The sequence below is a fragment of the Grammomys surdaster genome, unplaced genomic scaffold (genome assembly GCF_004785775.1).
Source record: "Grammomys surdaster isolate TR1022 unplaced genomic scaffold, NIH_TR_1.0 125769, whole genome shotgun sequence".
Lineage (NCBI taxonomy): Eukaryota > Metazoa > Chordata > Mammalia > Rodentia > Muridae > Grammomys > Grammomys surdaster.
In genome coordinates this window covers 200,992-221,467 of record NW_021620600.1, presented here as the reverse complement: position 1 = coordinate 221,467, position 20,476 = coordinate 200,992, and the positions used below count along the sequence as shown (strand labels likewise).

Here is a 20,476-nt window from a genome sequence, read left to right as displayed (position 1 = left end):
GATGCTTGAGAGACACGTGATGTGTGGAAAGGACATAAGTATAACCCGACAGACAGCAGAGGATGCTGCGGCATTGGTTCGCCTTGTAACTCTTTGCTAGAGAGGATGCTTGAGAGACACGTGATGTGTGGAAAGGACATAAGTATAACCCGACAGACAGCGGAGGATGTTGCGGCATTGGTTCACCTTGTAACTCTTTGCTGGTGGTCATTGGGCTTTGCTAATGCTGGTCTTTAGTGACGGTGCTGTAGCTTTGGTTTGCCTTGCCTTCTTTGCTGATCAGAGTTTGTTGTGGTAGAGAGAAACACACCAAAGAACTTCTGGAGGTGTTCCAGAGGCTTCTTCTGGATTGAACTGCTGTTGCTGATTCCTGAAAAGTGTTTTTGAGTGGCCACTGACTAGTGTGAACTGAAATGCTGATATCCTGACAATGGAGACTGGAATCGCCCCCAAAGAACTATTTCTAAACAGGTCCATATCCTCCTTTGGCCTATTAACCTTTCTTTTCCACTACCTCTGGTGGGTGGTAGCCTAGAAGAGGTTAAAGCATTTAAGAATTGTTATTAAAGTAGGCCATAGCTGGGCGGTGGTGGCGCACGCCTTTAATCCCAGCACTTGAGAGGCAGAGGCAGGCAGATTTCTGAGTTCAAGGCCAGCCTGGTCTACAGAGTGAGTTCCAGGACAGCCAGGGCTACACAGAGAAACCCTGTCTCGAAAAACCTAAATAAATAAATAAATAAATAAATAAATAAATAAATAAATAAAGTAGGCCATAAAAAAATGTAAGCCTACACCTGGCAAGATGGCTCAGTGGGTAAAGGTACTTTCTACTAAGCCTAAGGATGAGAGTTCAATCCTCAGGCCCCACATGGGAGAGAGAACACAAACTCCTGTAAGCTGCCTTCTAAACGCCACATGTGTGCTCTTGAAGAAATGTACACTGAATACTCAGTGTTTTAATATGCATCCAACATAGTCCAACTATGGCCTTGCACTATAACTGTGTTAACAGTCTGCTGAGATGCTAGCACTGTGTGGAGCCGAGAGGCCCTCACTTTATTGAGTTCAGCCTGGTATGGTCCTGCTCACTTCAGCTGCATCTCTGTCCTCTAGGACGTGGCTGACACCACTGTCCAGTCAAACTGGAAAAGTGTCATCTCCTGACCCTGCAAAAGAAAAAGTGTCCTTCTGTCTACCTCTTATAGGCATAAATTTTTGGCAACCTACTTTAATAAATGTTCAACCTCTCCTCTTGCCCACAAGCCACCAGAGGTAGTGCAAGAGAAAAGTTATTAGAACACAGGGAAAGTGGACCTGTTTAGAAATAGTTCTTTGGGGGTGACATCAATCTTTTTAGGCAGCAGCTCAGTCCTGTAGCAAACTCCAAACACGACTCAGCAGCTACAGACCAGTCCTCTCATCAGGCAGATAGCGCACATGAACCGGCAGTTTCAGTCCAGTCCTGAAGAAACAGCAAGGGCCACTGAAGCAGCAAGCTGCCACAGGAACCTCCTAAGCAGTTCTTTGGCGAGTTTACTTGAATGGCAATGTTACCACAGTGGAGCTCAACAATGCTCCACTGTACAAGGTGAACCAATACATGCATGTCATTAGCGAAGAACAGTGAGGCAGAGCAAACCAAACCAAAGCTCAGTGCTCATCTCCCACTGTCTGTGGGGTCATATTTATACTCCTTCACCATGGGTCCTTTCATGTGTTTGCTATATCAAAACATCCTTTCACCTATGTCTGCTTCAGGAAAACATTCTTTCTTGTGTCTGCTTTAGCAAGACATCCTTTCACCTGTGTGCCCCAGCAAACCATCATTTTAACATAACTGATTTTTCCAAAGAAACTAGAAGTTTCCACTTCAACTTCTGCTTAACTGTAATGGAAACTTCTCTTCTTGTGGTCATGAGACTCAGAGAGCACCCTCTGACAGTCACATAGTCAGGGATTTCAACACTGTGACCAAACTACAGAAGCTATAAAGAACTGCCAGACTAGGCGGGACTTTTCTGGCTCCTACCTCGAAAGGATGACACAAGAGGCGTACTGCCAGTCTGGATGCTTCCATCTTCCTCTACAGGCAGGGCATTGCCACAATAAGGGCAGAACTTGAATGACACCTTGACACTTTTGCCACAGACTGGACAGAAGGAGATCATGCTGTAACACAGAAAGGGAGGGGGCAAGAATCAGAATATGAGCTGTGAGTTACTGCAAAGGCAGTGTGCAAGCATCTGGAGGCTGGATAACCTCACTCCATCTGCTGATTGCTGGGGTAACAGGTGTCACCATCACACCTAGTTTTGTTGGTGGACTTTGATAATTCCACATTAAGCCCATTTTCCTCAGCAGTCACTGGGGAAAAGATGCCTCCTGGAAGGAACAAGTGCCTGACTAGGTGAGCCTTGCCATGCCCTGCTGGATCAAAGGGTAGGAAAGTCCACCCGCAGCCACAAGAGAGGAGACAATAGGGGTGGGTTGGTGGTGGGAAATAGGCCGCAGAGGCAATGGTACCTTTGTGGACACAGGGTCTGGTCCTTGGATTACTGGATTAGACACTCCATCTTGACAACAGCCTAGAAATGAACAAAGAGGGCGATACTGACTGAAGATCATTTCACAAGTAAAAAGTTCTGGCTAACATATACTGGGCATTGGGCAAATAGCCAGCAAGTGCTACTTGAATGCTTATTCATTCATCCTTTCATTTAAAACTCATTTTAGTTTTGAGATGGGGCCTCACGTAGCCCACGCTAGCCTTGTACTTCTTGATCCTCCTGTTCTCACCCCCCAAATACTGGGATTACAGATATTTTTTCCTCTTGAAGGAAGAAAGTATTTTAGTGGAGCCCACAATTAAGAGATTTTGAATTGTAAAAAGACTTTGAATTTTAAAAGATATTGGATATTTTAAAGGGATTGAAAATTTAATATGTAAGAATTTGTAAAGACTGTGGGACTTTTAAAGTTATTTAAATCTTGGGTAAGAAAATAAGGGTTGAGGCTTACTAGTGATGTGTTTGTGTGTCAAGTTGACAAGGGGTCAATTGTACTGGATGGGTTGTGTGTCAATTTGACAGGAGCTGGAGTCACCACAGAGAAAGGAGCCTCCCTTGAGGAAATCCTTAAGAAAATACCTTCATTAGATTCAGCTGTAAGGCATTTTTTCAATTAGTGAACAAGGGTGGGAGGGCCCATTTTGGGTGGTGCCATCCCTGGGCTGGTAGTCTTGGGTTCTATAAGAAAGCAAGCTGAGCAAGCCAGGGGAAGCAAGCCAGTAAGTAACATCCCTCCATGGCCTCTGCATCAGCTCCTGCTTCCTGACGTGCTTGAGTCCAGTCCTGACTTCCTTTGGTGATCAACAGCAACGTGGAAATGTAAGCTGAACAAGCCCTTTCCTCCCCAACTTGCTTCTTGGTCATGATGTTTGTTCCCTTAGCCAGGGAACAGAAACCCTGACTAAGACACTAGCAAAACCTGGTATTGATGAAACACATTGGCTTCTTGGCTTCAGGTCAGAATATTCTTGCAGGTTCCCATGTGGAAGTGGATGCCCATCATGGACCCAAGTTAGGCAACACCAGGTAGCCTCTATCTTCCAGCCTATCACCAGCCTAGACTGTCACCTCTCCCTCTTCTAGGATGTGGAGGCAGTCACATCCTAACTATAATGACCATCAGCCTCTACACCTGTCACTGTGGTTTAACAAAACAGTGGCCACAATCATCCGTTTAAAGTCAGTTTTGAGGGTAGGTTAGGTGTCTCAGGATTTAGAATGCACTGTTCTTCAAGAGGACCCAGATTCAGTCTCCAGCATCCTACTCTGGTGGATGGCTCATATCGCCTGTAACTTCAGTTCCAGGGGATCTGACACCTTCTTCTGGCACCTGCAAATACATGCCACATACACAAATAGAGCCCATAACTAGTGCAGCACCATCTCTGATGATGACAAACAGCCACAGTCCTGTTGGTGAGCCATCAGCAAATGAGTTTAGGCAGATAAGCACGGGCTGAACTGCAATGTGAATTGCAAGCAGAGAAGGCCTCTTATTCTCTAAAACACTCTGGATGCAGACATGTAGGTGAGGCACCACAGAGACATATTATACAACTGACTGCATTTTCTGTCTGCTACCTCAACCAACGTTAGAATGTACACTAGTTGTGCAGAATTTAAAAATATCCATCTTTATGATCTTTAATTTTGTGTACATGTGTGTTTGCATGTGGGTATGTGTTGCAGCTCTTTGCTACTTTGTGAGCTCTTTTTTCCCAGCCTTTATCTCCTCTTCCCATTTCACCCCATCCATAGAACGGAGAGAAAGGAGGACAGAGGCAGAGAGAGAGCAATCGGAATCTAATTTCTTTCTTCTTTGAGCACAACTACTAACAAACTGCAAACACCCCAAACAACTCTCACTGCCCCTGGCTGAGGCCCTAGCATCTATATACCCTCTGAGAAGTTCCCAGAATTCCAAATGGTACACAATTCTAGAAACTATCTGCAGCTGGCAGAATCATGACCCGCTAGAGCACGAGGCATAGTCAGCTGCTGGGAGGCAGATCCATAGTCCCACACCTGGGATTAAAGCCAAAACATATTCTTATAGTTCTGTGTTTTTCGAAGAAATGAAAATTCCAAAATTTTTACTACAGATATGGGCATGTAAAATCCATGTGAAGGCCAGTGGCCCTGGTTCCCTAGAACTGGGGTTACAGGCAGTCACGAACTGGGAACCAATTTGAGTTCTCCAGAAGATAGTAAGCACTTAAATACTGAACCGACTCTCCAGTCCTTAGGCAGGACGTTTTTTTTTTTTTTAAAGACGGTGTCTCATGTATCGTAGGCGGACCTTGAACTTTTGATCCTCCAGCATTTGAAGCTCCCCAATGCGGAGCTTACCCAAGTATACCACTCCATCCAGCTTTAATTAAACCGAGGTGTCTATCACTCTGTAGCCCATAGTCTCCGAAATCCTCCTGACTCGGCCTCCCAAGAGCTAGAACATCACTGAGAGTTTCGAGCTACTCCTAGGGGAGATGGCAGTTCAGGTATATGACACACCAAGTGTCTGTTGCACAGATCCTTACATATATCGTAAGTGCTCGAAACTAAGGGATCTGAGAGCTGAGGTCTGCTGCCCACGGTTGCACAGCCAGCTCAGGCTATGATACTCAAGCTTGCTTTTATTATGCACCGATTTGTTTATTTCATTTACCCTACTTATGAACATCAACTTACTACCATCGAGTGTGCTCATGATCAAGAACGCAGCACAGCAGGGGACCAAAGGCTAAACTCCTCCACAAGTGTGGGACTGATACTTCCCTAAGTAACACAGAGGGAACTTGGGCCTCACAATCCAAAAGAAACCAGTGATGTCATACCGTGGAGGCGGAGAGTCTGCCACTCCTCACAGGCTCCGCCCAACGTGGCTGTAGCCCCGCCTCCCGGGCAAACAAGTGGGTGCTCGCCCGCCCCCGCCCCCCAACCCCAGCCTCGGTCGGCCTCTGCCTTCCTCAGGCAGTGACGTCACAGGCTTCCCGGCTTCTCATCACTGTACCTGAGGAAAAGGCGTGGGTGCTGGGGTTTCTCACTGCGCGGACCCTCGCTCCGATCCCGGCCAGAAACTTGGACTCAGCTTTTCAGTTGCCCAGCAGAAACTTCCGGGTAGGGAGGGCGAAGGAGGGGCTGCGCGCGCATCCTCCGCTGGTCCTGACGGCAGCGTGCAGACGCGGCCTACTTCCTCTAACCCCGCATTAAGACGCGCTGTGCCCTGCTGGAAACTCCATTTCCCAGAAGCCTAAGCGACACACCTGATTATTCCATCCCTTAATTGCTCACCGTTATTTGGCCTTCTCTGGAGCGCCTTTCCTCCTACTGCACCTGTGGTGATCTGACACCAATCGCAATGAAATACGTGATAGCCACCAATCAAAGGTCGTGTTGTCATTTCTAAACTCTCCTTGCTTCTGTGCCCTCCCTGTAATCTCAGCTTTGCCTTCAAACTGTATCTATGGCAACCCGCTGTCACCTCCAAATGGAATTTTCGGGGTGTAGAAGGTGAAAATAGTCCTATAACAAGGTAGTGGACTACCCAACCTTGACGTCACTTGGTCCTGAATCCGTTTCCTCTGTACTTCCTAGAGTGTTCAGTGGGTGGGGACCACAGGTCCTTCAATTCCGCGCAGAGACACCTGGGCGGGATAAATTTGAGGAGAAGTTCCTGAAACCGGAAATTCCTCTGAGGAATTTCTCCCAGTACTGGGAGTTGCTCTGAGGGAGTCCTCCTCGTGAGGAGTTGGGTTTCCTTGGGATCCCGAAAGCATCTGTTCACTCATGCCAAGGTTCGGAGACGCGGAGCCATACTGAGGTACGAAGACTAAGCCCAGGCGCTCATGGGCTTGGCCCTCTGCAGCAGGCCGGGAGGCCCCGATGGACACCTGAAGCCTTGCTTCCTCACAGCCTGGAGCAGGCCTGGCTCTTAAGCGGTGGTTTCCTCTCATGAGCAGCCGTGAGGGGAGTTTTGTTTGTTAAGGTTTATTTTATATGTATACAAGTGTGTCTGAAGTCTGTACCCCACCTGCGTACAGGAACTGTGGAGGTTAGAAGAGGGCTTCGGATCGTCTTGGAACTGGACATAGGTGTGGGACGCCACGTGGGTGCTGGGAGTCAAATCCCGGTCCTCACGAAGATTAGCGATGGCTCTTAACCCAGAATCCTTGAAGACAAACATAAAAAGAACATTTGTATCTATTCTTTGAGCATCTCAAACATGTATACTGACATATATATATCTCAAATATATATATATATATGAATGAATGAGACAGGGAAACCACAGATACGTTTGATAGGGCGAGGTACGGTTCGGGGAAGCGGGTGCCTCTGTGGCCCCATGCTGAAGCATCCCTTCCCCGTGAGGTACCAACCACACCAGGGATAGAATAGAATAGAGCTTATTTAGGGCATAGGGAGGGAGTTGAGAGGGTAGTAGAGACAGAGAAAGGTAGGGAGAGAAAGAGGAGTAGAGGCCGGCTATGAGCACGTGTAGAGAGCGGAGGGAGGGGAATGGGGAGAGAAGGGACAGAGAAGGAAGAGAGTGAAGAGGGCGCAAGCAGCCTTTTTATAGTGAGTTAGGCTTACCTGGCTGTTGCCGAGTGACTGTGTGGTGAAGCCTAGAAGAAATGGTAACATTCCGCTGTTTTGGTTTAATTTTAAAAAGGAAAAGTTAGAAAGAGGTGATGGTGATGCAGGAATAGGATCTAGGATCGTCATGATCTTTAGCTACCTCCTGCTGACTTTAGGCCCAAAGGAATGACAGAGGTTGGTCTATAGTCCAAAGAGTTCCCAGGTTCCTCCGGTCTCCATGGCAACTTGGGCAGAGTCAGTCTGGCTGTCAAGCCCAGAAAACGAAAAGCTTTTTGTAGTGGGGCTATTTTCCCTGCTACATTTGCAATAAAGCTTGGTGAGAGGTAGGGAGTTATGAGGAGAGAAAGAGAGGAAGGTGAGGAGAAAGGAGAGAGGGAACAGCCATGGAGAACCACGGATGGGTCGAAAGCTGTCCTGGGTAGCAACTTCTATCAAAAGGTTAGATATTGGGTAATAACTCTAATTGTGTGGGCATCTTGTTAATTGAGCATTTCTAAATATATAAATTGCTGGGGAGTGGTGGCACACGCCTTTAATTCCAGCACTTGGGAGGCAGAGGCAGGCAGATTTCTGAGTTCGAGAGTTCGAGGCTAGCCTGGTCTACAGAGTGAGTTCCAGGACAACTAGGGCTACACAGAGAAACCCTGTCTTGAAAAACCAAAAAAAAAAAAAGAGTCTTCTTTCTACCGGGTACTGCGAGGATGGTGGGTATTATCAGGGGCTCAGTCAAGCTTTGCAGGGGCATTGTGGTGGGTTGGCAGAGCCAGCTGCCACACTGGCATCTCGTGGGTGCCAGGGCTGGTGTTTCTAGGTAGATGGAGCTGTGGTCCAGAGTTGGAGCAGTGGGAAAATGGTGGCTGCCCGAGAACAAGCCTGACCAAGCACCATATTCTAAATATCTCCCGTTTCAGCTTTTTCCTTTGGAGGAAATACCTGTGAAGTGAGAAATGACTCCCTTGACTTAAGCAATATGAGACATTTGGCTTTTAGGGAATCTTGTTTGTCCACAGTGTAGACCAAGCCCTGGCAGTGGGCAAGGCAATGAAGCAGCGTTTCTCAGTGGTTATCATACCACAATCCAGCAGTCTTGTCGCTGTGACCATTATCTTCTCGGAGACCTTGGGAGATGGGGGTTGCTGTTAGGCTTTGGGAGTCTCTGTCATAAGCTTAAACATTATTACATTTGGCAGATTTCTGACAGGATTGAGAGCTAGTCGATTGAGCATGTCTGAGTAGACAACCTTTGTTTGTTTAATTACTTGTTTGAAAATGTACCTAGCAAATAAAGAGAACACACTGTGACTTATTGACAGTAGCAAAACAAACAAGGCTAAACATTTATATTTAAGGCAGTGATCTTTAACCTTTTACTGTTTAGACATCTGGGCCTTAGCACCATCTTCCTTGAAACTCTTGTTGCACCATGAGTGGTGGAAGAAGCGAATGTGCAGGCTGGAGTGCAAGAGAAGAAAGATGAGGTAGAGGTCCAAGTATCAGTGGAACAGCAGAGACAAACATTCAGATGAGTCTAAGCGGTGCAGTGTGAGGGTGTGCAGCCTGCGGTGGCCACGAGCATGTGGCTGAGCAAAGTCCCTGCAAGGGGGGTGGGATGGCTGGCTGTGGTGGGGCAAGAGCTAGTGCCTGAAGTTGTGCTCTCCTAGGCTAGCAACTCTGTTCAGGAGGTGTGACAGAGCTGTGGCATTGAGCAGGCTTGGGGTGGGGGGAGAGCTGAGGATAATTAGGCGGCAGATGTGGGGCTGCTTGGCAGAGCAAGAGTCCTGGGCAGAGTGTGAGAGCACAGGAGTAAGGGATGGGAGTGGGGGTGGGGCGGATGGACACTTTTCCCTTGGGGCAGGGAATTGGTATCTAGAGAATAAAGAAGGAGGGGACAGTCGCTTTTACAGTGCCAGTTAAGTGACTGTGTAGAGATATTGCTTTGTGGATACAGAGGCCAAGTTTGGCCTGTGAATTAGACTGGGAGGCGTCCTGGGATGCGGCACTAACACAAGCAGGCATCCACGTCTAGGCTTATGGGGTTATCATGCAGAAGCTAGTGGTTGAGTGGTTCCTATGCCCATGGGAGAACAGTTTACCTGTGTTTAGGATTTTTCTTCAGCAGTGACAGAAAACTGCTTCCAAGAGGGAGGGAGTTACCCAAGGGTTAGAAGTCCTGTATCGAAGGGTCAGTGAGAAGACCAGTCAGAAAGACTGAATGGCTTGTCCTCAAGGACACTACAGGGTGGCTGGGAGCTCAACAACCCTCCCTTGGGACCAGGGGACATTTACACTGACCAGTAGGGGGAGGAAGCTTACCAGTTCTCCAAAGTTAGGGTAGATTGGTCTAGAGGAAGAAGCTCTTGAGTGGGTTCACAGATCTCACAGGCAGAGGTCAGTGAAGTCACAGATCCAGGCTAAAGCAAGGGAGCTTAGACGAGGAGTGAGGATTGCCAGCTTGAAACTAGGGTTTTGTCCATACATAGTCAGAATGGGCGGGCACTCATGGGTGGGTTAGTAGAATAGGGGTGGGGGTGGGGGAACAAGGGATAATGGCATGCTAGCCCAGAGTTTTCTCTGAAGGATGAGGAGTGTTCTCTTGTGGGCAGGGTTAGGGGAAGGAAGGCAGATGGAATTTCTCAGCTTGTGTAGGGAATGAGCAGGGGTTCCAGCCTGTCTTGAACTTAGATCTGCCTGCCTTTACTTCTCAAGTGCTGGGATTAGGGTGTGTGCTACTATGTCCAACCCACCTTTTCGTTTTTAAACACAGTCTTGTTATGTATCCCTGAGTGGTCTTAAACTGGAAATTTTTCTCCCTCAGCCTCCTTAGAGTTGGGTAGGCATGCACTACTATGGCCAACTTTCAACAAATATTTTAAAATAATGCCCTGTACACCAGCATACCAGCACACCAGCACACCAGCACACTAGCACACCAGCACACCAGCACTGTGCTGCTGCTGACTGGGCAGTGAGCAGGATTCAAAGGTCTGAGGAGAACTTCCTTGCCAGATCCTAAGATGCGTGCCTGTGTGTGTGTGTGTGTGTGTGTGTGTGTGTGTGTGTGTGTGTGTGTAATAGTTGTGAAATTGTTCTGCAGGTTCTGAAGCATGATGGAATTTTAGGGATGGGATAGTTTCAGTAAATACAGTTGTCATTTGATCCCTACAGCAAGCTCATATTGGAACTTGTCCTACTTGTGATATTTTGGAGACATATTAAGCAGGAACAGAAAGTCAGCCATAGAAGGATGGGAGACTTTCTGCAGCTTTGCTAGCAGGGACCATGGAGAGGAAGGAAGAGGAACTTAAAAGAGGTCACTGGAATCAGGCAGCTATGGCTGAGGTAAGTTGAAGTCTCTTTGAACTGAATGACTCCTAATGGAAAACCAGCATTCCTTTGGCTTAGGCTCGCTGTGACTCACAAGTAGTCTCTTGGGGGTGGAGGAATGGCCTTGAATTTGGACTTTATACTTCAGTCTCTTAGTTTACAGGAAATACCTGGGGCAGAGGGACAGTCAGATGGCACCAAAAGTAAACAAGTGTCACTTCCAGAATATATAGCCTTTAGTCAATGTGCTCCTTTGAATGAGAATGGCTCCCATGGTCACCTATGTTTGAATACATGGTCTCAGGTTAGTGGAACTATTGAGAAAGGTGTGGCCCTGTTGAAGAAGGTGTATCAGGGCAGGATTTGAGATTTTCAGAGCTTTCCACCATCCCCAGTGTGCTCTCTCCCTCTTGCTTGAGGTTTGAGGTGTGGGCTCTCAGCTGTGGCTGCCAGTGTGCCTTCACTCCACCATCAGAGATGCTGACCCTCTAGGAACAGTGAAGCCAACTAAATGTTTTCTTTTGTAGGTTGTCTTAGTAATGGTATCTTATCACAGCAATAGAAAAGGGACTTAGAGAGCATAGAATAATGGCGTGCAATCAGACTATTTGTGTTTGACATATAAGCCAGATGCAGTGCATAGACCTTCTTAAATTTGTTTTTGTAAACACCATCTAGTACCTCTAGAGCAGTGGTTCTCAGGCTTCCTAACACTGTGACCCTTTAATACAGCTCCTCATGTGGAGACCCCAGCCACAAAGTTACTGTCTCTGCTACTTGATAACTGTAATTTTTCTACCCTTATGAATCATAGTGTAAATATCTGTATTTCTAATGGTCTTAAGTAGGTCGTTTAACCCCTGGGTTGAGACCTGTAGGGTGAAAATTTTAAAGATGTAGTTTTATTTTCCTATGTACTTTGCCTGTATGTATGTATGTGTAACATGTGTGTGTCTGGTGCCTTCACAGATTAGAAGGATTCTACCTCTGACAGTTGTGAACCACTGTGTGGGTGCAGGGATCCAAACATGGGTGCTCTGCAAAAGCAGCAATGTTCTCAATCACTGGACTATAAATTCAGCTCCAGATCTGTATTGTTTTAATTTTAGGTTGTTGTTTTTGAGACAGGGTCTCACTGGGCACCCCTGGCTAACTTGGAACTTACTATGTAGACCAGGTAGGCCGTGAACTCAAAGAGCTCCATCTGCTTCTGCCTGAAGTGCGAGAACTAAAGGTGTACCACTGTTCCCAGTGTGTATGTAGACTTCAAATATGGAACAGGTATTCAGAGGTGCCTTTTTTTTTTTTTTTTTTTTTTGGTTTTTCGAGACAGGGTCTCTCTGTGTAGTCCTGGCTGCCCTGGAACTCACTCTGTAGACCAGGCTGGCCTCGAACTCAGAAATCCACCTGCCTCTGCCTCCCAAGTGCTGGGATTAAAGGCGTGCGCCACCACTGCCCGGCTCAGAGGTGCCTTTTAAACATTTTATTATAAATGATTACACAGACATAGAGCAGACACAGTCACAGGAGCTTAGACATAGCACAGTGGAGTCAGATCCAGCCCCACGCCCTTGGGTTATGCTAGTCTGGCTGTCTCATTCCTCACATCTATCCACTAGTGTTGTGCTGTCTGAGGAGTTATGTTAACGTGGAAGTATTCACAGGTGAAGTGGTGTTGCCTGGCTGTTGGCTCCGTATGTTTCTATTTCTACTTGTTTCCATGTTTGAAAATTTCTATAAAGAAAGCCAAGTGTGGTGGCTTATACTTGTAATCCTAGCACCCAAGAGGCCCAGCCTGAGTCACAGAGTAAGACCCTGGCTCTACACAACAAGAACAACAAAAACTTCAAAATATCTTTGTGGGGCTGTAGCTTACTCATGGGCATGGGTTCTGTTGGGCTGAGTTGTGGGTCCTGCGTGTCTGCCACCCTAGGCAGCTCAGGGAGCAAAAGCTCGGGAATTTGAGTGAGTTCACTCCATGAACTGGGTGGAGGAGTGGTGGGGAGATCCCAGTCTGAGGTCCCACATGGGCCGGAGCTCTTGGGTTGGGGACCCCCAGGCAAGAAGGCAGTTGGGGAGCGACTGCTCTCAGCCCTTGGGCTCCCAGGAGCTGCTGGGAGAGCTGGGAAGAGTTGATGGGGGCACGCATATGGGCTAGACCAGCCTGCAACCAAAAGGGTCGAGGGGGAGAAGCTCTGGCTCTGCCCCTCGGGGTGGGTGAGGCTCTCGGTTGAGGCGACTTGCTTGGCTGGGTCATGGTTGACAGCCTCTCCGTGGCTGGAACTTAGAGAAGCAGGAGATTAGGTGGCAGCTCATTAGTTGAAGACCTTCTCCACTGTCTGCCACAGTGGGCCCCAAAGACAAGAAGAGGTAGTCCATGGTTTTAAAAGGTTTATTGTCATGGTGGAAAGTGGATGAAGCTGTACCCTGTGTTCTCAGGGCGGAACTGAGGTTAAATACCCTTTGCAAGTAGGAGGAGGGTCTGGGAAGGAATGCTTAATTGGCTATGCCCTCTGGCCTTTAGGTATCTCATGAATATGGAGATGTCTTGAGGCTCTGCGGCCTGCAGTCACACCCTCTACCTGTGCTAGGTGACTGAAGGCCACAAACCTTTCTTTGGGAGGGGCTTTAGTTAGTGAAAGGAACCAGGGCCTAGGAACAAGTCTCAGGGTCTGAGGCCTGTGCTCAACCAGGTACCCAGCTGCCTCTCACAGCCCACTTCCCCAGAAATCTTATTTTTGGGCCAGGCACGATGATGCACACCTTTAACCCAGCACTTGGGAGGCAGAGGCAAGTGGATCTCTGTGATTCCCAGAACAACCAGGGCTGCCTGGAAACTCTGATCTTGAAAAACAAAACAAACAAACAAAAACTTATTTTTTTTACTTTTTTTGAGACAGGGTCTCTCTACATAGCCCTGGTTGTCCTGGAACTTTCTGAGTAGACCAGGTTGGCCTTGAACTCCCATTGATGGATGTAGCTCTGCCTCCCAAGTGCTGAAATTAAAGGCATTGCCCCCACACCTGGTTCCTTAAAATCTTAAACTAACAAGAAGACAAAATTTAGGGTTAGCAGACCTGGGTCTCCTGCTCCGGGTGTGACCTGATATTCTGTCACTTTCCCAAGGCCCTGCGTCTTCACCTGTAGGGGTTTTTGCCCTAGTCACGCTTGCTGTGGCTCGTGGCAGCCCCTGAATGACTGACAGTGTGCTTCATTTAGGAGCTTGTGACCCTCAAGGATGTAGCCATGGATTTCACCTTGGAAGACTGGGAAGACCTAGAGTCAGAGCTGGACCAGAGAGATGTGTTCTGGGATGCGGAACTGAACAATTACCAGGACCTTTTCTCATTTAGTAAGTGTCATCCTGATCCAGGGCCCTAGTCACTGCCCTACAGTGTCACTCACAGGTTGCTGTCATCTGGTACACAGTGTATAGGATACCTGCTCTGATCCCTGCCTGGTTTCTTGCATATCCCCTCCATTTCCTGCTTATAACTGTAGAGCTTACCCTTCAGCAAGCGGTTCAGGATCCTGTGGCTCCTTCGTCCACACAGCTCAGCTCCGTGAGAACACTCTGTTCTCACTAAGCCTGGACTCTCTCGTGGCTCCAACACAGTCTAACTCCTTGCTGTGTCGTCTGGAATGGGATTGTCCTGGGGTGAGGATTGGTGATCTGTTCTCTTCACTGGGTATTCCAGTCCTTGCTGTGGACCCTGACGAGCACTGTTCAGCTATGGAAGTCACTGTGCTTAAGTCCCACCCTGTGCTGAGTGAGTCTACAGTGCTCTCCTGTTCAGCTCCTGGGTCAGGCCCTTCTTGGCCAGGTATTCTGAAACAGAACTTCAGAAAGAAAAAGTCCTCCTAGCTGTGCTCCCTCGGGAGCAACTAAGCTCAGCCTGTGGTCAGACTCAACAGCTGTGATTCACTGTAGTGGAAGAACACAGCACAGGGTGCAAGAATGTGAGCCTGCAGAGCCTCCATTGAAGTCACATGGATGCCCTGAGTTTCCAGCAATGGGAAGATGGCTGGCTAGTTTCATGTCAATTTGACACAAGCTGGAGTCATTGGGAAGAGGGGACCTTGGTTGAGAAATTCTTCTACCAGGCAAAAGTATGTGCATTTTCTTAATTAATTATTGGTATGGGAGTACCCAGTTCACCATGGGTGGTGTCACTCACTCCTGGGATGGTGGTCCTGGGTGCTATAAGACAGCAGGATGAGGGAGCCCTGAGAACGGTCCACTAAGCACCACTTCTCCATGGCCTCTGCATGGTTCCTGTCTCTAGGTTCCTGCCTTTTCTCAGTGATGAAATGTGATCTGAGTTGATCTGAGTTATTAGCTAAAATAAACCCTTTTCTTCCCAAGTTGCTTTTGGTCGTGGTGTTTTATCAACAACAGTAGAAACCCTACAAAGTCAGGAAGTGAGCTGATGCTTGTTCATGGAGCCCTTCTTCCTAAGTCTCAGAAAGCAAGCAGGACTTGGGTGTGAACCATTCTAGTATAGGAGCAATCCCAAAATTCAGCCGTGCTAGCATGACTGTCTGGTGGGGCAACCAAGACTGCCAAATCCACCGTCTAGATAGCACACGCAGTAAGGAGGCAGAAGCCCTCTACTCCAGATGTTGGTAATCAAGTTATGTGGGATGATCAAAGAAAGAGGGTCCTCCAGGATGAAATAAGGTCTTGCAGGTAATAGGGAGGTCCAGCCTCTGATGTATTGATCCCTAGAGAGCTGTGCAGAAGCATGATTATTGATAGTTACACAAAACTTACTTTTAGGATAAGATTTCAGTCCTTATTGTGCAGTTTGCAGTACTCAATAATGCAAGATGTTCCAGGTGTGCCAGAAGCATCGTGTGACTAAAGTCATGGGAAGGCTGTAAAGCTCCTTCAGAAAACAACTCCATCAGTCACAGAGAGCCCTCCCTGCTCTCTACAGTCATTTCTTTGAGTTCCTCCAGAAAACAACTACTCCACTCATTCAGGGTGAACCCTGAATACAAGGAAATTCAATGACTACGAATTTACCCATTCCTCCCAGCACATCTGCATGGCTTCCATGCAGATAAACAAAGTGAAAGTCAGCAGCTGTGGGACCCCTCTCCCATGGGATTTTATCACACTGCGGGAGCTTTTCTTACCTGCTGCCTGGTGTACAGCATCACAAGCAACCCAGGAGGTCTTTCATCAGTGTCTTTCAGGTCTTAGCCCACAGTAAGAAGTGAATTGACCCTGCCACCTACACAGTTCGAATGATTCATGTGCCAGGAAGTTCTTGCTGAGCATCTAGATGTTCAGTGACAATAGGATTGTTCTTTCTCAGCAGACCCTCCACAACCCAGCCTGATTTCACAGCCAGATGTCAGGGAAGAGCTGAAAGCCACCAGTACTGGTAAGTGGGAGAAGGGGCCCTTCTGCACTCTCCACTACAGCCTCTAGCTGAGACCCTGCCGAGCCCCTAGCATGTCTGTCTACTGTCTACACATGTTGGTGCCTAACTTCAACCCTGTCCCCATTGTCTCCATTGTCGTTGCAGAGGTGCCTTGGCTTGGCATGCCTGTTATGTCTCTTCCTTTGCCTTCAGAACAGGCATCTTGGTGCCTCTCCAGAGCCTTTTTACTCCAAGGCTCAATAAGAGAATGCTTTCTACCCCCAAATTAATGTATGCACCCCCCATGCCTTGTGGCCTCTAAGGATGTGGACCTCTGGTTTCCATCTTGTACCTTCTTCCTGGTTCAGGCACAGTCATATTTGGGAGTAAGTCAGGCCGTAGCCAAATGTTGTCTGGCATAGCTACTCTATCATTTCTAATGCCAGGCAGCCCTACACTATGTGACAGCCTGATGGAACTGTATGCAATAGAAGAAAGGGGGAGGGACTATACTGAGGCATGGGGGGCTTCGTACAGTATTCCTCTGTCACCATAAGGAAGACTCAGAACCAGAGGCTGCAGGTCTACCTTCACCCATCTGGACAATCCACAGACCTGTTCCTTGTTTCCTGCCACCTGGGAGGTCATTAATCTGAGCTCTCTGCAGCCTCCTGCTTGTGTTAGTGTTCCTTGATGGTGATCTCAGTTCTGTTTCTGCCACTTCATCATGTAGACTGTTTCCAAGCAGAGACAGCCAAACATGCATGGACACACATGCACACAAATTTATTTGCAGGTCTAATAGTAACAGTTCTGCTGAGCTATCAGACATGCCTTTCTCTGCTGCAACATATGTCACTGTAATGAAAAGTCATTAGCTGACTGACTTTGAAGTCCCAGGACCCCTTATCATCCATAGCACAAGAGGGCCTGATACTTGTTGGCTGATATGTTCTATGCAGGGGGGAAATAAGAGCAAAGGGCTGGGGAAGAGGAAACTAGAGACTAGTGTAGGCTAAGAACAGCCTGGTGACAGTGTGGGCAAGCAGCTTTGAAAGCTGCTGTTTATAAGGGTCATGCCCAAGTCCAAGAGACACTGAACAGTCTCTGAGATGCTCAAGGGATGGGGAACCACCACACCATAGAAGGCACTGATTTGGGCGATGATGGTACAGGGTATTAGGAGAGGAGGCAACAACAGTGTGGAGAGAGCAGTGAAAGATCCTAAGAGCATATGCGGTGTGCTCAGGAGCATGGGTTACGTAAGGGCAGAGCTGCTGGGCCACTTGTGTAATTATGGAAAATAAGGTGTCCACTTCAGACTCTAGAAGGGCTCACATGCTCCTGCCTGCAAGGAAGCACACCACAAATGTAAACTGTCGCTATCCTGTGAGCATCTTTTCTCTCTCTCTCTCTCTCTCTCTCTCTCTCTCTCTCTCTCTCTCTCTGTGTGTGTGTGTGTGTGTTCCAGTTGACACTGAGGACAGTGGAGGATCCATAGTAGAATTCGTTCCCTGAGTTATGCAGCACTCAGCCTCTGAGAGCATGGGGCAATGAGGTGTGGGTAGTTAGGGAAGTCTTACCTGGGGCAGTGATACTCAGACTAGGTATTAAAGGACACAGAGAGGATCAGGTTAGAGGGTATCTGAGCCCACAGAACTAGTCATAGCACTGAGGAAGGGGATAACTCCCATGGGGCTGTCACGGGACATGCTGGGCTGACATGCTGCTGTATTTCTCTGTCCCAGGAAGGATGCTCTCGAAGAGTGTGAGCAGAGCAGTGCCCGCTCTTCTGATTGGACAGTTCCCAGGGGCTGATGTGGGAGAATAGACAAAGAGGCAGGGGCCAACAGGAACTGGGGACCAGAGTTTTAGTTGCTAATGATGGAGATAGGAAAAGAAGATTGAGACAGTTCCAGGGTGGTCTGAACGAAATCCGTGCCTGAGTCAAGGTCAGGTGTTGGCCCTGGGTTCTAGGATGGAGGACTGGATACATGTGAAAGATATCCCTGTCCCATCAAGGACCTAGGATGTCTTGAGTAAGGTTTTGATGCTGTGTGGTATAGAAGAGGAGGAGGGAGGTGGCATGCCCGAGAGGTGTGTCAGTGGCCTTGGTTTCATGGTTCTGATGATCATGGCCAAGGCTCTCACTCTGCGGAATCCTTGTAGGCTCTCAGCTCCCTGTGTGACCACCTGAGCTTTCCATTTCCTACCTCCTGCCATTTCCAGCCAGAACATCACTGACAGACACAGACTCCCCACACCTTTCTCATGGCTGTCCCACTGGCCCAGGGAACAGAAGGCATTTATATACCACCCTCTCTCTCTTTCTCTTCCAGAAGTGCCTGAGACCAAGAACTGTCCTTTGCAGAATGGTTTCTTGGAAGAAGACCTCTCCCAGATTATGGAGATATTTTCCAACGAGGAGCTCAACTTTGAAGCCTGTATAGGTGAGAACTGGTTAGATAGTTTTCTAGGAGATCCAGGAAGTCTTCCAAGACCTGTCATCAGTAGCAAGGAAAGCCCCATAGATCATAGGAGTCATGAGTCCAAGAGTGGCCTCAGTCCTGGGCCTCTCTTTTGCACGAGAGAGGATTCTGTGATGTCTGATATTCCTGGAAAGAACCTCACTCCAGTGATACTTAAGGAATCCAGGAGTGACCCGAGCCAGCAGGACTCTGTTCAAGGACAAGAGAAGCTATATACGTGTAGTGAGTGTGGGGAAAGCTTCAGCCAGGGTCACCATCTCATGCAGCACTGGATTACCCACGCTGGGGGGGAGCCTCCTGCACGGCAAGAGCAGCAGGGAGGTCTCAGCCAGGGTGCTTACTTCCTCATGCGTCCAGGGACTCAGGCAAGTTATGAATCCTGCGTGTGTCAGGAGTGTGGGAAAGGGTTTAGTCAGAGTCTGTACCTCCAGTGGCATCAGAAAATTCACACTGGAGAAAAGCTTTGTAAAACTCCAAGTGACAACTTAGAAAAGCCCTCTAAGAGTCTGAGTGATGAGCCAGGAAAGCAGCGTATTAGTAAAGGCGCTGACTCAGCAAAACTGTGTGACTTTCAAGGTTGGGACCAAGAAAAGCCACCTACTAGTAAAAGTAGTGACCAAGAAAAACTGCACAAGAGTCAGCCTGGTGACAGTCCGTCCATTCTTCATCCAAAGCCTATAAAGCATCAGAAAACTCCTACACATGCTAAGTGCTTCAGGTGTAAGAAGTGTGGGAAGACATTCAGTCGGGCCTTTCATCTAGCTCAACACCACAAAGCCCACACTCAGAGACTCTATGAATGTGCTTCATGCCCTGCAATCTTCAACTTAAGGAAGCACTTCTTCCAACATCGAAAAACACATTTTCCCAGAACTGTCTTTGAGTGTCAAGAATGCAGAAGGATCTTTAACCGGAGGTCAGCACTCATTAAGCACCAGGCTGTTCATACAGGAGAGAAGCCATACAAGTGTGACGAATGTGGTAAAGCTTTCAACCACTCCTCCACCCTGAAGATCCACCAGAGGATTCACAGCGGGGAGAAGCCGCACAAATGCAGTGAGTGCAAGAGAGCCTTCAGCCGTCGGACAGACCTTACTGAGCACCAGCGAGTCCACTCAGGCTCCAGACCCCACCAGTGTCTGGTGTGTGCCAGGAGTTTTAGCCGACCCTCACACTTGACTCGACACCAGCTGAGTCATGCTGCAGAAGGGCTCTTTGGCTGTGCTAAATGCCAGGAGACCTTTGGCCATAAAGAACAGCTAGAGCGGCACTATAAAGTCCACACCATTGAGTGCTTGTACGAATGTAAGCAGTGTGGGGAACACTTCATTTGCAGGTCAACTCTGAAGTGCCACCTGAGCATGCACATCAGAGAAAATACAAGCGAGAAGGTTTTGGGTCAGAACTCACAGCACACTGAAAAATGCTTTAAGAATACCAAGTGTGGAAAAGCCTTTAACCACAGCAAATACCTACGGCAGCATGAGAAGCTTCACACCCAGGTGACTTCCTGTGAGCATAGCCCATGTGCGAAATCCTGTGACGAGAGTATGCAGCTCGTTTGCCATCAGAGCATCTGTGCTGGTATAAAACCAAATGACTGCACTGAGACTGAGAAATGCATGCATAACACCTCTGTCAGTGAGCGCCAACCTTCCCAAAGTGAGCGACCCTTTAAGTGTGACATATGCAACAGGACCTTCAAACAGAGAGCCCATCTTTCAAAACATCAGTTGATTCACATTAAAGAGAAACCCTTTAAATGCAATGAATGTGACAGAGCCTTCAAGCAGAGTAACTACCTCACTCAGCACCAGAAAATTCATACTGTAGAGAAGCACTTTGACTGTAGTGAGTGTGGGAAAACATTTCATCAGAAATCATGCCTTTCAAAACATCAGAAAATCCACACGGGGGAGAAACCCTTTAAATGTGGTGACTGTGGGAAAGCCTTCATTTCCGGTGCCCATCTCAGCCGACACCAGAGAATTCACACTGGGGAAAAGCCGTATGTTTGTCAGGAATGTGGGAAAGCCTTCAGCCAGAGCTCGTGCCTTACTCTTCACCTCAGGATTCATACTGGGGAGAAGCCATACTCGTGTAGCACGTGTGGGAAAAGCTTTGC

General features: G+C 48.0%; 2 protein-coding genes across 3 annotated transcripts in view; one reads left to right on the top strand and one right to left on the bottom strand.

The window, feature by feature from the left end:
• Vrk3 (VRK serine/threonine kinase 3) overlaps window positions 1-5,728 on the bottom strand; it is a 30,160-nt gene extending 24,432 nt beyond the window's left edge. For both annotated transcript variants that reach the window (XM_028788837.1, XM_028788838.1), the window contains exons 1-3: window positions 5,578-5,728; window positions 2,524-2,585; window positions 2,030-2,169 (exon numbers count right to left, since the gene is read on the bottom strand). In XM_028788837.1, the coding sequence (XP_028644670.1) occupies window positions 2,030-2,168 (139 nt within the window). In that variant the 5' untranslated portion in view covers window position 2,169; window positions 2,524-2,585; window positions 5,578-5,728. The remainder of the gene's footprint in view (window positions 1-2,029; window positions 2,170-2,523; window positions 2,586-5,577) is intronic.
• Window positions 5,613-19,448, top strand: Znf473 (zinc finger protein 473). Its single transcript, XM_028788839.1, has 6 exons — window positions 5,613-5,954; window positions 10,332-10,505; window positions 13,710-13,842; window positions 15,818-15,883; window positions 18,202-18,312; window positions 19,026-19,448. Exons 2-6 carry the CDS (start codon window positions 10,446-10,448, stop codon window positions 19,058-19,060), a joined length of 405 nt encoding a protein of 134 aa, XP_028644672.1. The 5' UTR covers window positions 5,613-5,954; window positions 10,332-10,445; the 3' UTR covers window positions 19,061-19,448.
• The last annotated feature ends 1,028 nt before the right edge of the window (window positions 19,449-20,476 follow it).